This window comes from Ambystoma mexicanum, chromosome 2q (genome assembly GCF_040938575.1).
Source record: "Ambystoma mexicanum isolate Mex_15411 chromosome 2q, UKY_AmexF1_1, whole genome shotgun sequence".
Taxonomy (NCBI): domain Eukaryota; kingdom Metazoa; phylum Chordata; class Amphibia; order Caudata; family Ambystomatidae; genus Ambystoma; species Ambystoma mexicanum.
In genome coordinates this window covers 281,632,141-281,647,539 of record NC_090924.1, presented here as the reverse complement: position 1 = coordinate 281,647,539, position 15,399 = coordinate 281,632,141, and the positions used below count along the sequence as shown (strand labels likewise).

The following is a 15,399-nucleotide window of genomic DNA, read 5'->3' as shown; positions in this document are numbered from 1 at the left end:
ACTTTGCAGATTCTGAGGTTGCACAAAGGAAAGGTTAAAGCAAGGAAAAAGGTTAAAACAGGTTCTCGGCACAGGTGAGATCTAGACAAGCCTTTCCCAGCAGTAACGGTCTAAAACAAGGTACCACCTCTGAGCGACAGAAATATCAAAGTCAATGGACTTGAAGAGTGCAGGGAGCCAGGACAGCCAAAGTCAATTGGAACATTCTACGGAGCAGTCACTTCTTAGATAATAAAAGTATTGCACAAAGTTAGAGAGTTTTGTAGAAATCACTTGTAGGGTCACAAGCTGTTATACTTGTGAGAAGCAGTGTTGGAATCAACTCTTATAAAAGTTGCCAGTGCAAGTCTCAACTGAGAAGAGCACAGCTAAAGACAGGTAAGTACCCCAAGTCTAAATAGTACCTCTGGTTTGAATAAGAGTGCTCCAGCTAGCTTCTGTCCTGTTGCAGCGGTGCAGGTCCTGGGTTCCTGAGCCTCAGTCGTGGGGACAAGAGGGAGGACGTCTGGAGGACTCCTGCAGCAGCAATTTGGAATTCGTCGGCAGCTACTGGCTCTTTTCTGATCGGCAGCACTTTGCAGTTTCAGCGTGTGGTAAACTGCACCATCGCGGATCTCGGATACTGGCTGAGCTTCCTTCACTCCTTGAGTCCTGCACTCTGGTGAGGGGGCTCGAGCTCTGGTCGTCCTGCTTCTGGAGGGTCCTTGGGAGACTCTTGGAGCTTCTGGCTGGATTGCAGACGTTTCATTGACTATGAATTTCACGACCCCAGTGTTAGACAGAATTGCATGCAGTACCCTCTGGGACCACCACACACAATTAGGACTTCAAGTGCAAGTCAAACCAACCTTTGGTATAAGTCTGTACCACACAGTTTTTGGTAGCGAGCTGAGCAGCCAGGCTTATCTCAAGAGTGAATGTGAGCAGTACAATTAATTACAGAGGACTTATCAGTTATTCAAGTAGACACTTATACTCAAGGTTTCTTGGAAAAAACACTTCTTAATTTATTACACAATCATTTAGAAAACATTTCACTAGAAGAAGACAACTTAATATTATATACCAATACACTTCAATACAAACCTCTAATATTTTGAGACAGTTTGAGCTGCCCTGAAGTAGGAGCAAAATATCAGTTCAGTTACTTAGAAGTGGATAAAAGGGACTAGGTAAGTAGAATAGATCACATATACTTGTTAGACAGTGCAAATAGTTTCAGTTCACCAGAAGAGTTCAATTCAAGTCAATAGGCCTAGGCCAAAGTCAATGGGCTAGTGTTCTGGATAGGAAAGAGCAGTTCTGGTATCAAACGGTAAAGTCTTTGTAAAAGTTCTCAGAAGTAGTTTAGGCGAAAAAGAATCCTATGTCAGGTCACAAGCTGATTAGGCCTGCAAGTTGAGAAAGTTTCACGAACTTTCACTGCAAGAGTGGCGTTCTCTCAATCGGGTTGGCACAGTACCTTTGTATGAAGAAACAAATTCTGCTGAAGTCGTTGGTTCCTGGCAGTTCCTGCAGATCTCACTGTTCCTGGGCCTCAGCCGTGGGGACAAGAGGGAGGACGCCGGGGGACTCCTGCACTGCATGGGATCGTCGAAGAAAGCAAACAGGATGGAGTCACTTCAGTTCCAGTAGATTCAAGAATGCAAGCTGGTGTCCCTCTCCCTGGTTAATCCTAACCTAACAGCCTTGAGAATGGTATCTAGGTGTCTTATGAGTCGATTGGTCCCACCAACTCAAAGGAAGAAGCCGTCCTTGAAGGAGCTTCTCTGTCAAATGTAGTTTGGCAATTCAGAACCTGCAGCAGGGCTTCACCGGGCAAACCAACGGTCCAGGAGTTGCAGCAGCCGTCCTCTTCCAGCTCGTCTTCGGTTCTTTCGTTCCAGTGGTCAACTCTGCCTTCCAGTCCTGGAGACTCGTCTTTTAAACAGTTCTCTCCCTTTATTTCCAGCCTAGCTGTCACTCACCCAGCAGGGTTGCTGTCCTTGCCGGACAGTCAGCCAGCCAATCATGCCAGAGTGCATTTGGGTCTCCTAGGAAACTAAGCACAGGGAGATTCGGGCACATCCCTCACTTCCTGCCCACCCCTGACCCTCAGACGCCAGAGGCAGTCTTCACTCCTGAACAAAGGGACCAAACCTGGTTTGGCGCGCAGACACCAACACTAGAAGGACCATTCCAAAAAGAAATGGTGAAAAAAGTAGACGGACCTGTTTTAAACAAAGGGGCTTAAGGCGCCATCTTGAAAAAAACATGGCTCCCGTGATTTTTTGCTACCGGTGTTAGCGGTCCGTAAAAATCATGGTAGTTTGTTTTAAAACCACTGCCACCAGCCTTTTCAGTAGGGAAGGGTAGAATTTGACTGCTACATGAGTATTTAGACATGGGGGATACTATGTAACCCCTCCAGCACTCAATTGTAAGATGGTGTGTGCTGGGTTTATGAATTTGGAAAGACTAGTAAAGTCAATTTCACTTTACATTGTCTGGGAAACAGTAGTTTATCCCAGAGAAGATGTTTAAACCTTTGGGAAGTCTAAAAAGACATCCCTGTGTCACTGCACTGAAGGTGCTGTGTAACACATAAGAAAAGATGATGCCTGTGGAGTTATCTAAAACCCCATATTCAAAGAACACAAATGTAAAACACACATCAAAACACGAGAGTGGGGGTGGGGGGGAGGCTTGCACTCTTTCCAAGAAAAAAAAATCAAGTCCTCAAAATCCAGCAAAGTTGCTGGGGGTCTCTAAGGTGAAGGGAATTAGCACATTTTTGAGAATTCTCCCTTCTACCCTGGCACTCGGTTCTTGCAGCAGTGAAGATGTACAGCCAACCAGGGAAGATGGTCCAGTGGAGTTCGTCTCGGGGTAAGTTGGTCCCACTAAACCAAGGGAAGAATCGTCCTGTCTGGAGCTTCTCATTTTGATCAGAAAAAGGAGTTTCAGCACAGCAGCAGGGCTTCACCGGGCTATTCAAAGGTCCAGGAGGATGCAGCAAGCTTCGTTCACGGTTTCGCCTTTTAAGCATTACAGCCTACGGCTGGAAGGACAGCCAGCCAGCCAATCGGGACTGGTTGCATTCATGCACTCCTAGAGACAAAGGGTGGTTTTCGGGAACCTCCCTCACATCCTGCCTTTCCAGGCACACTGGAGCCAGAGGCGGGTTTCAGGACTGAAGCCCGCCAAAGGCAAAACAAACGAAGGTCTCAAACCTGGCTTGGCGTGCAGAATAAAACCCAAGCAAGACCTCACAAACAGAAAATGGTGAGAAATTGAAGACCGGGCTATTTTCACAAAATGGGCACCCATGGGTGCTATACTGCAGCTGAGGATGTAGCCTGCTGTAGAAACACACAATGGTAGGAAAATAAAACCACTGCCACCAGGCATTTAAAGTAGTGAGGGTAACATAAAAAATGTTACATGAGAATGTAGGATAAGGGGCTACTAGGTAAACCCCCAGTACTCCACATCAGCCACCTAGATGCCCGTGGGCTATTGGTGCGCTTTACAAATCCAAATAAATAAATAAAATGGCGTTTGCTGGACTTACAGAGAGAAAAGGGGAGTAAAGTCAATTTCATTTACTATTCTTGGGAACAGCAATTAACACAAGAGAAGATATTTAAACCTTATGAGAAATCTAAAGGATATCTCTGTGACACTGCACTGAAGGTGCTGTGCGTCACCATACAAAAGTAGATTCCTGTGGAGTGTCAGACTCCAAAAACAAAGGAAGCACACAATCCAAATCGGGTCAAAACACATGAATGAGAGTGAGAAAAAGGTCCCACTCACTCCAGGGTTAAATTTAAAAAGTCCTAAATTCCAGCAAAAGAGCTGGGGGTCTGTAAGGTGGAATGGAATTGGCACAGAAATGAGAATTCTCCGTAACAATGTGTTATCAAGTAAATGATAGCCTGTTGAGACCCTACGTGAACTCTGCACCGCAAGCACCCTTAGTTTTATGCCGATGGGAGGGCGACAGCCTGCTTGACACCATTATTAGACACCCAGTGGCGTAACTGCCCATAATGGAAGCTCTCTGTGCACAACAATTTAAACCTCGTTACATTCAATAAACGTCAGTGGAGACTCACCCTTATAGAGATCCCTTAGCCTTAATATTCCTCTCGAGCCCCAATGTTTGAACATGTTAGTGTGCATGCCTGGTGAGAAAGCAGGGTTTTCGAGGATCAGGGCCATGGGACCCAACCCTGATCTGAATCCCCGTTCGGTGCATGCATTGTCCCAATTTTGCATGGTGGTGGTAACTAGAAGGCTGACATATGATCATCTCGCCTCTTTAGAAAGGAAGGGGATGTGACCCAATGGGTAAGGGGAAGCCTCTTTTTTATTTTTTTTATGTCTTTCCATTTGGGTGAATTCTCTGCTAGGGCCCAATCCAGTATTGGAGCAATCTGGGATTCTCAAGTATCTCTGAGAAACTACTGGACCGCAAACCCACCTGGACCCTTAGACCTAGTGAGGAGTTTGCAAGGGATTCAAGCAGGGGTCGAAGTGGGTTGGAGCGGTCGGGAACGGTGCTCCTCTACTTCTTTTAATTAAGTTTTACCGTTCCTATACTTTTATTTTAAAAAGAAACTGTTCCGGAACGGTTTCGTTTTAAAATAAGTGTAGGATGAAGTTGAAACTTGCACTTTCAGTGCACTGCACATGAGGTTTCCTTAAAGAGCAGGCACATGTTTTTTGGGGGTTTTATTGTGCATGGGAGGGGGTTCGGCGATGGGGTCTGTGGGGAGCGGTGCAGGCCAGTAGGGAACATAGTTCCACTACTTCTTTTTGTACACTTCGACCACTGGATTCAAGGCTGTCTACGATGCCAGATGAACTGCCCCACTGCTTTCTGTAGTTAAAGCAACTCAAGTTCTGGCATTGGGATTGGTAACGCCTGTGGAGACCAGAGCGAGTTTACCTTAAGCCGAGTGGCAGGAATCTGGAAGTTGGCTAGCACCAGTTTGGAGAAACTGGGCCCAAACCCATATGCCGGCAGCAATAATTTTATCTAGTCCTAGGACATGGCATCGAACTCTAATGAGCGTCCAAACAATAGCAGGGACAGTCTCCCTGGAATTTGAAGGGCTAATGCCACAGGGTCTATCACCCGCCTTCAGTTATCGTGTACAGCCCTGTTTTTTAAGAAGCCAGTCTAGTCACTATTAACCATGTCTGGTAGGACCTCCCCCATTCGGGTAGCGATAACTTTGCTTAATAGTTTGGCATCAGTTTTTAGGAAGGTTATTAGGCAGTAAGAGGAACAATCGTCTGGGTCTTTCCCTGGCTTCAAAATTAGGTTAGTAGCTGATTCTGCCATAGCTTCTGTCACGGACCCAGAAATTAGGAAAGAATGAAACCGTCTGGTTACATGTGGCACTAAGACATTAGCAAAACTTTTATAGTATTTATTAGAGAAACCATCCGGACCTGGCGCTCGTGAGGCAGGGAACCGCTTGGGTGATTTCCTGGGTGTTATGGGTGCTTCAAGAAGATCCTGCAGCTTCTGGGGGAGTTGGCACTGGAAATTAAAATAATGCATTAAGGACCTATTCCCCTGGTGAGCTGCAGAATTAGTGAGATCAAATTTCTCCATTATACATAGTTTCCTTGTCTCTGAAACCTACCGACGCCCCATTACGTTCCTCAACGCCTCTATGTAGTTACGCGTGGCCATCTTCTGCAGTTTAGCAGCTAACGATTTATTGGCTTTGTTCCCTTTTAGTATAGAAGTGCTGCTTTGTAAGCAGGATGGAATGGACCGCCCTTCCCATAAGGTGCGTTTCCAGGGCCTGCTTGGCCACCCACAGGCCGCGGAGTGAACGCTGAACCCTTTCTGCGTGTGTTCTCTCTCCTGGACCTCCTCCTCAAGTTGAGATTGGAGTAGTTTTCTAGCTCTCCCCCATGCCGCTGATTGCTCTATAATACACCCTTGGATTACATCTTTCCCTGTGTCCAAAACCATGCTATGCTAAAGTCAAGGTCTCCATTGTTGTTTTCTGTCAAATGCCTTGCGATGGCAATAGAGATGTGGGTTCTTAGCCAGATCCTTCTAAAGAAAGTCATTCAGTTGCCAAAACGACTTATACAAGGGAGGGGGCGGGGTAGGCCAATTTTGATAAAGCCTCGGGTGTATATCTATGCCCACGACTCACGCGATGACAGTGTTGGTGATGAGAACCAGTCTGGAGATTGTAGGGGAGGACTGGTCCAAAAGACCCTCCTCACCCGCGTCTCCTCCCCAGGTGAGGGCCCTGGCTCACTGGGCGTCCCCTCATACCACCCGAGCCCAGGTGGTGGAGGGTCCACCTGCTGACGGCATGGCTCCCACGTATCGATTACCCACATATGTATTGAAATTAGTTAGGCCTAGAAACCAATTTCGCCCACCAAGGATGAGGAGAGCTCAGCGCACTGTAGCGCGGCCCCCGCCCTCGGAGGATTTCAACTATCCCTGTTGCCGCAGCTCCCTGGCAGATCCGCTGCAAGCATGTTCCCACGAGAAGGGCGGACATGAGCTAACACAATATACTGACATTGTAACATTTCACCGTCCGCAGGACATCACTGCTCCCAGGATGACCCGGTCGGCAGGGCTTGGGTGCAGGGAAGGTCTGCAGAACGGGTCTCGAATGGAAGAGGAAAAATACCCAAATATATATGTAAAAGAAACTACTTGTTGTATTCTCCCCATACACACCATGCATGCCAAAGATACCTGTAGAATTGTGTAGTTAGTGTACATAACACCAACCATCAGGGACCCGCACACCCCGCGGTCCTGCGCCATGCCTGAACTAATGCTGCTACAGTACACAAGAAGACGAGCGTAACCATGCAGGGGGCACCTGTGAGAGGTGTGCAAGAATGTACTCACCACGTGTGTTTGTTCAAATGCCCCTTGCATAACCACCACCGTCACCATACGGCGGCGGCCCATTCTTTGTGTTCTGCATCAACCGTAACGCTACCTCATTTATTGCAAGATGTTTATGCATATAGTTAAATGTTGTGATTATTGAAATATAGTATACTAATAAGGCACTCCGACTGAATATTACTGGAATATGTTCTGTAAAGTAAAATGTGCATTCCCAAGTAATCTATACAAATATTATATAGTGTTTTAACGATTGTAAATGGTTGCACCTCCAAAGGACCTGCAACACGGGAGGAAGATACCTCGGAAGAAATATGCAAGGCCATTCCCCTCCCACCCCGAGAAGACTGCCAAAAGCATGAGAACAAAGGGCCGCGCCACGCTGCCCCACCTCCCCCTACCAGACTGGAACCGCTCCACAGATGGGCAGCCCCCCTTAGCAGCATCGAAGGCCATGGGCCGTCACTTTAACTATTTACAGCCTAGCAGTAAACCTCGGTCTGAACCCACCCATCCACAGGCGCCCCCCTCGTAAACCCCACAACCCACCAGATCACCCTAGACTTATGACCCTGTGCAATGAGGACACCCAACACTGTGGCAACACACAGAGACACATTTATAACCACATCTAACAAGATAGGGAGACTTGTACCATCCGTCCCATGCCCTGAAGCTTAGCCCCTCAACCTATGATACCGGTCAACAGGACGCTGGTAACCATGCCCTGATGAATGACCATCAGGCCTCTTGCAAGGTGCATTCCTCCTGTGTTGCATTGACCTGTAGAATAACCTATTGGAAGATTTACTGAAAAAGGATAATAACATAATAACTGAATGATTGCGGTGTGCATGGTCTAGGGCAAAGAAGTCAGGAAAAGACATTCATCTCTGACACTGGCCGCGGAGGCACACCGACACCGGCCGGATGACCTCTGCCAACTTGTCAGGCCCAGCCCTACCCACGAGGCTGACCAGTGACGTTCTTCTGCCACGACCAACCACCTCGCAGCAGCACCTATAGTTAGTCATCGCCACCCAATCCCATTTAACTTGTGCCCCCTATAGTATGTAGGTTTTTGATGATGTTTTTTGTAATTATATACGCCTGTCTTTGCGATTGTCAGGCAGAGCGCTCTCGGAGTTTTGCAGAGTTCTTTGCATGCCCTATTCTGATTGATAAACTCCCATTTAAGCTCACCCGCACTCTGTCTTGGCTTTATTCCCTATCTGGGAGAGTTCATCATTGTCTCTCATTGAGGGGAGGATCGTGCTGGCTGGGGACGCTCCCTTTCAAGATGCTCTTATGAACCGCTGAGTAAAATGTGTAATCCCTTTCCCCCTGGTGAAAGAAACCGTTATGTCCATTACACAGTTAAAATCTCATCACACAATAATTTCCCCTTCGGCAAATTCAGGGAGAGCCCTGGAGAGAGCAGGCTCAAACCCTTCCTGTTTATCATTTGGCTCTTAGTGTAATCTTGCTGCGATATAGGGATTTTAAAGGGTAAAAAATGGGGGCTTGGAGAGGAACCCCCATAAAAAAAGATACAAAAATGCATTCGATGCTAATTTTTTCGATGCAGAAAATTCGATGGAAATGTCCCTCGTAAGATAACAATACAGAAAGGATAAAACGTCCCCCTCTTCCTTGGTAACTGCATGAGTTAGTCAGGGAAAGAAAAACAATGAAGTGTAAGATCTAGGAGCTCCTGGCAACACTGCACAGAAGGTGCTATGTGGCGTCATTAAAAAGTAGATGCCTAAAAGTTGTAGGAAAGGACAATTCCAAGAAGAAAGCCCCAAAAGGGCCAAAAAGATTCCCTTGATCAGAGTAAAAGAAGAGGCGAGTGTGGAAAAAGGTTCCCACTCAGGAGAATTAGACAAAAACTCCAGGTGTCTAGCAAAAAGTGCTGGGGAGCTTGTAGGGAGTGGGGATTTTAAACAAGAGAAATCTTCCCTAATAAGGAGGAAAGGTTAGAAGGTGGCTTTCTTACCGGTACCATATGGTGTGGGATAACGGGTGGAGGGGGTCGAGATTTTAGAGAGAATGGAGGTCTCTCTAGGGCTTTGTGTCTCTCAGACCACTTCCACAGCAAATGGGATTGAGTGTGGCACGGTGAGTTGGTGGTGTATACAGGGGTCTTGAATTCCACAATGAGAATGAAATGTTCCCTGATTGGGTGTGGGGCTTTGGAGATTCTGTTCCTGTAATCATTTTTTGTGCTTTGCCGACTTATGCACAGTATAGTTTGAGCGTGGAGGCTTAGGCAAGTCTGTTGGCTGGAGATGGGTTTGCACGCGATCTACGCTCAAGGATATTTCTTTTATGTTTCAGAGTGTTCTCTTTTTTTAAGGCTGGAGTGAGCCAACTGGGTGAAAGGCATTTTCTGTTTAAGAAAGTTTGTTATATGAAAGTGGGGCCCGCTCACTTCCTGAGATAAAATTAACATTGTTTTGTATTGCAAATAATTTTGCAGATGACATTCAGCACTCGCCCAGATTGGAATATGAGACACTGCTTTACGTCAGTCATGGAATTTCAATAATTGTATATGTTTTACATTATAGCTGTGAAAAAGAACATGTTTATTTCTTTTTATTTGTGTCTCTACAGAGTCGATATTTTGAGACCCCTCAGGGTATCCCAGACAACACAGTTCCCTCTCCAGAAATGGTTGGCATGATCACAACAATCATTGTGAAGGTTAATCCTGAAAGAGAAGACAGTGAGACTAGGACGGTAAGCATTTGAGCAAAACGTGATTTGTATTGATTAGTAATGATAATTCAAAATAGACTCTTATAATAAAGAAACATGTGTGAAATAAGGAATTCATATGGATGATAGTCCTAAAGTTAAATAAGGTGAAACCATTTGACTCTGAGCTTTGTTTAGTCATCACTTAAGGGACTTTGTGCCTAATAGTTTCAGATCTACAGATCCGTTGGTTTTACTTATGAGCACCATGCCAATCGGCCCCACAAAAATAAATGGGGAATGACACATGTCTCTTGAAGACAATTGCACTGCTCCAATGTTTCCAGACAGCATTGCAGTCCGGTGACATCCAGAACAGTATGTCACATTATCAAAAGGACCCAAAAAGCATGGTGCCAACTCGCTCTCCCCCACAGTGAATCTCTCAGCCCTGTCCCTAGTTTCGGAATGCTTGTTGTAAGCCCTCATCTATGACCTTGAGGGGGCAACAGATTACTTGTAGGAGTCCAATATGCTCCTTTGACCCCTGTGAAAGCTATGCTGCACGTCACATCATAGGATTAAGAAAAATCAAACGCCTCTACAACATTTACTTGTCTCTATTTCATTGTTTAAAGATGGATTTCTAGAATCTGGTGTGGTGGACAGATTTTAGGAGGCCACCCTAGTTATAGTGAACAGGGAACTCTAAGAGGTTAGCCAAAACACATTCAAAGTAAATGTGGAGAGCCGTCAAGGCTATTTTCAGGCTAGTAGGATTAGGTGTCCTCAATGAGCCACACAGTGAAGCACACAATGTAATATAGACAGGAATTGTTGGGGAGAATTCTCAGAAATGTGCCAATTCCCTTCTACCTTAGAGACCCCAGCTCTTGTTTCTGGACATTAGGACTTTATATTTCTAACCTGGAGAGAGTGAGAACATTTTCCCACTCTCATGCATTTTTCTTTAATCTGAACACTGGGTTGCTTTGGTTTTTGGAGACTGACAAACTCCATAGGCATCATCCTTTTACATTATGTCACACAGCACCTTTAGTGCAGTGACACAGGGAAGTCTCTCAGATTTCCCAAAGGTTAAAATACCTTCTCTTGGTTAAACTACTGTTTCCAAGAGCAGTGAAGTGAAATTGACTTTACTTTTGTAACTTTCTAGACCCAGCATACACTATTTTACGATAAGGTGCTGGAGGGGTTACTTAGTATCCCTGTTGTCTAGTTTCTCATGTAACATGTGTATGTTACCCTTTCTACAGTTAATGGCTGGTGGCAGTGGTTTACTTTTTCCTACCATTGTGTTTTTCTACTGCGGGCTGCAATTGCAGCTGCAGTAAAGCACCCATGGGTGCCCATTTTGTGAAAATGGCTCTGGGCCTTCTTTTTTTGCAATTTCTTGTTTGTTAGGTCCTTCTTGAGATTTACTCTGTGCGTCAAACCAAGTTTGGTCCCTTTGTTTGTTTCGTCTTTGGCAGGTTTCACTGCTGAAGCCCGCCTCTAGCTCCAGTATGTCTGGCAGGGGCAGGAAGTGAGGGAGGTGCCCAAAAGCCCCTGTGCTTAATCCCCTAGGTTACAGGATTGCACCCAAAGGTGATTGGCCGGCTGTCTGTCCTTGAAGGACGGCCACCCTGCTGTGTTAGGGACAGCTATGCTGCGAATGAATGGTAGAAACCTGCATAAATGGTGAGGTCTTTTACTTGGAAGGCAGAGTCGACCACTGGACGAAGGAATCCGAAGAACTTGGAAGAGATGCTTGCTGCAACTCCAGAACGGTTGGTTTGCCCAGTGAAGCCCTGCTGCAGTGCTGAAGCTCCGAATTCGCCTCAACTAGAGAAGCCCTGCAAAGGACGATTTCTTCCCTTGGGTTGGTGAGACCAATCGACCTCCAAAGCGAACTCGTCTGGACATCCTCTCGGAGCTGGCTGTACTTCCATTGATGCACTCGATCCAGGAACACCAGGATCGAGTGCATCGTTTAAGTCAGACCCGAGCAGCTGGAAGATCCTCCGGACTCCTAGTAAGCAAGACTGACCAAGCCTGAGCAATCTCAACAGAGTGCTGGACCCCAGATGCGAAAGTCCATAAGGATCTGAGAACCACCGTGGTGCTATTCGCGAGAAGCTGAAACCGCAAAGTGCCGCTGATATTGCTGCCGCCGACCTTCAAACCGTTGTGCAGGAGCCTCCCAATGTCCTCTCTCTTGTCCTCATGACTACCCAGGAACAACAGGATCTGCCATACTACAACTGGAATAGAAGCCAGCTGGACCTAATTTCTTAAGACCCAAGGTACTGTAAATCAAGTGATACTTACCTCTTGTTGTGTAGCCTTGCTAGCTCTCAGTTGAGACTTGTCTTGGTTGCTTTTGCAGAGTTATTTGCAGCTTTGCCCCTCACAGCTTGTGGCCCAACAGTGATTTAATTTTCTACAAAGACTTCTAAAACATTGTGAAATACTTTACCTACCTGCAAGAAGTGCTTCAGCTCACCTAGACTTTTGCTCAGCTAACATTGGCTGTCCTGGCTCCCTGAAAGACTCTTCTTACCTCTGACTTTGTGCTTTAACTTTCTCTCAACAAGTCACACATTAGATAACTTGTATAGCTGGGAAAGGGTTAATTTACTTTGTATTGGAGGGTTCAAAAAGTACTAACCTGCTGAAGAATATTTGTTAACCATTTTTATTCCCTCATCTTTCTCTTTTGACACTAAACTCAGCATTGCTCTAAATGTGCCAGTGATAGCTCAATGTCCACAGTGTCCTAGTTATTTAAGTCCCCTCAGGGTGTAGGAATTGTCCTGTGTCATCCCAAATGGGTATCTACTGATTTAAAGAAACTGTGTATTTTGAAGTATATTTTTGTTACATATATTTGCTTCCTTCTAAAGAAGGCTTATACAACTGACTATTAAATTAATAAAGAATTGTTTAATCAAGAAACCGTGAGTGTTTATTTGAATACCTGTCACTGTGAATCTCCATGTTACAACCCTACAGCTCACATTGACCCCTCTTGAGATGAGCCTGGCTGCTCAGTCTCTCTACCAACTTGTGTACTACATGCTTATACCAAAGGTTGGGTTAACTATTGCCAAGAGGACAAGGTTGGTGCAGTCTCCCACGGGTTACTGCATACAATCTTGCCTTACAGGAATGTATAAAAATACAAATATTCTAGGCCTTTCAACAAACTAAAAAATGAAACTACCAGATGATATCGCTCAATAACCAATAATAAACCTGTACAGGTTCTAAAATGCATTTAACTGATTTGATCAACACCAGGAGGTAAGTACGTGTTAGGACAGTTTTTTTCTGAAGTCCAACTAAGGGCTTAGCGAAACCCTTTAACTGAGGCAGTACAAGACTCCATAAAGCTGTACCACCTGAGTGCAAGGTAGCGTAGACCGTGCCGGCAGGCTTATCTTTGGAGGGAGAGAAGGCTGTAGAATCAGTACAAATGAAATTGTAATACAAATGGTCTGAAACACTGAAACGCTATGTATTGTAAAAAATAAATGGTTTATTTAAATACAAGTAGGCACAGATCAATCTTGCGGGGGAAATAAGTACCGGCACATTATATATAACCACAATTATAAAAACACACCATGCTTGAAGGTGCACAGACCAAAGCTTATAACCTTATTTGGAATACCGAACAGTAGTTCTAGGGAAGTCAAAACCAATAGTTACTTATTGATTACTTTCAGTAATGTAAGGGTAGTAAACCCTTGTTAGGCAAGAATGTATGCAGTACCCTTTGGGTGCACTACAACAACCCTGACCTCCTGGCAATAGGAACCCAACCTTTGGTATAAGCTTGTACTACTCAGGTTGATAGCGTGTTGAGCAGCCAGGCTCATCTCAAGAGGGGTCAATGTGAGCTTTATGTAACGCTCACCTGATTCCCACGGAGGCGCGGCTTCGGGTGCTGATGCTTCCTTAAGGTGGGGCGCCGGACTCCAAAGATGAACAGGATGGGCCCCTCAACTCTAGCTTCTCAGGCTCGCAGGAATATCCTCCTGTGCGTGAAAAGGGAGTGTTACCCACTGACGGAATGGTGCTCAAGCCTCCCACTCCCTTCCAACCCTCCACGATACCACTTCCACGATTCCCCTGTGAAGCCTCACCTTAGGATCTGGAAGGAAGAGCTCTCCATCCTGCTTCTGATGCAGGGGCGCGTTGAAACCCAGTTACTTCACTGGATTGAGGATTGGTGTTCAGGTAAGCTTGACTGTTCAGGTAAGACGCAGTATAAGTTCTGTTCAAAAGTTCAAGCCTTAATAATGTTCGTAGTCTTATTGCAGCAAGCGTTAATTCTTATGTCTTTTTCCCCATAGGGGCCGGGGTTCGGTATGCCGGAGATATGGCGCCGACCCGAAGTGAAACGTGCAGCTTCAGTACATGACAGGTAAGTTCGGGATGAGCGCTCAGGTAATGTCTTTGTATTCGCTCATTCAATGTCTTAGCCTTTTTTCCCCTTAGGGGCCGGGGTCCGGAAGCGGCAGGACCCGAAATGAAGTGGAAAAACCCAACGGGTAATTTTTCAGGAAATTGAGCTTCCCTTATTACTTTTCTCCCTCTCACCTTTGTTCTGGTCTTTTTTCCCCTAGGCGCCGGAACGTGGCGAAATCCGGATGATTGCCGCTGAAGATGGAGGCGCCTGGAAAAGGTGAGTAAAATGCAGCGCTGCAGCGATCGTAGTGAAATGCTTTTAAAATGATGTCTTCCTTTTCAGGATCGTCGGTGAAATGATTCCGGGATGCAGATTTAGCAGGTAAGGTCTTTCCTTCACCAATTCTCCTCCTTTCTCCCTTTGCAGGTGATCCAGGGTGCTGGCAGGCGTGGCAGAAGTCAGGATGCAGGAGCAGACACGGTGAGCGTCCAGCTGCTAGGTGCAGAACAACGCGAAGCACGTGTGGCTGTTCGGGTGGGGTTTAAATAGCTTTGGAAGAAGTTCCAGGTATGTATCCTTCCACCGATCTGGTATGTATCCTTCCCCGACCACACCCGGGTGGAAAGTAGTCCCACAGGTAAAGTAGTCCCATCCAGGCCTCAAGAGGGCCTGGATGAAGCAGCAAGGTCTGCATCAGGTAAGTGTGCACCCAAGCACTTACACATAAATCCTCCTTTATGAGCCTGGCGCCTAAGGCGCCAGGACTGGGGTCCACTATGAGCCTGGTGCCTACGGCGCCAGGACTGAGTCCAAAGGGCCCCGACTTGGGCCCGCTGAGACTTCCCAGGAGTGAATGATGTCTGCCTCTGGGGTTGCTGGGCCCGGCCTGGCTCCTTAGAGGTAGGCATCATGACACTTTAGGGGAGTTACAAAGAGATGCACAGTGACATTTATTAAAATAAACTATTACACGCAAGGTTTCATCAATAAACAATTAATTTATCAGTCAGTTAGAATAAGCCTTCTTCAGAAGGGAGCAATATGACAGTAACACTCAAATACACACTCTTAATATTCCTAAATCAGTAAATACCCTTTTGGGATGGCCCACAGACACTACCTACACCCTCAGGTGACTTCAATAGTTAGGGTGCTGGGGACATTAATATATTAGTACATTAATATATTCGACAACCGAATCTTCAGAGCATCATACGCACAAAAAGAACTTTACAAAATCATAAACAAAATAAAAAAAAGACCGGGCTGCAACAACACGCCAATTCCATCGATGAAACTTTGCAAGGACCTAGGAGACCACTTCAAAAACAAAATAACCTCCATCCAACACACCATACAAAACAGACCAAGCAATCACAGCTCA

The 15,399-nt window shown here is 45.9% G+C and overlaps 1 protein-coding gene across 8 annotated transcripts in view; it reads left to right on the top strand.

Moving 5' to 3' along the window:
* The window catches only part of TRRAP (transformation/transcription domain associated protein), a 2,065,012-nt gene that overhangs the window by 153,356 nt on the left and 1,896,257 nt on the right, over positions 1–15,399 (top strand). For all 8 annotated transcript variants that reach the window (XM_069647248.1, XM_069647247.1, XM_069647244.1 and 5 more), the window contains exon 8: positions 9,515–9,640. In XM_069647248.1, the coding sequence (XP_069503349.1) occupies positions 9,515–9,640 (126 nt within the window). The remainder of the gene's footprint in view (positions 1–9,514; positions 9,641–15,399) is intronic.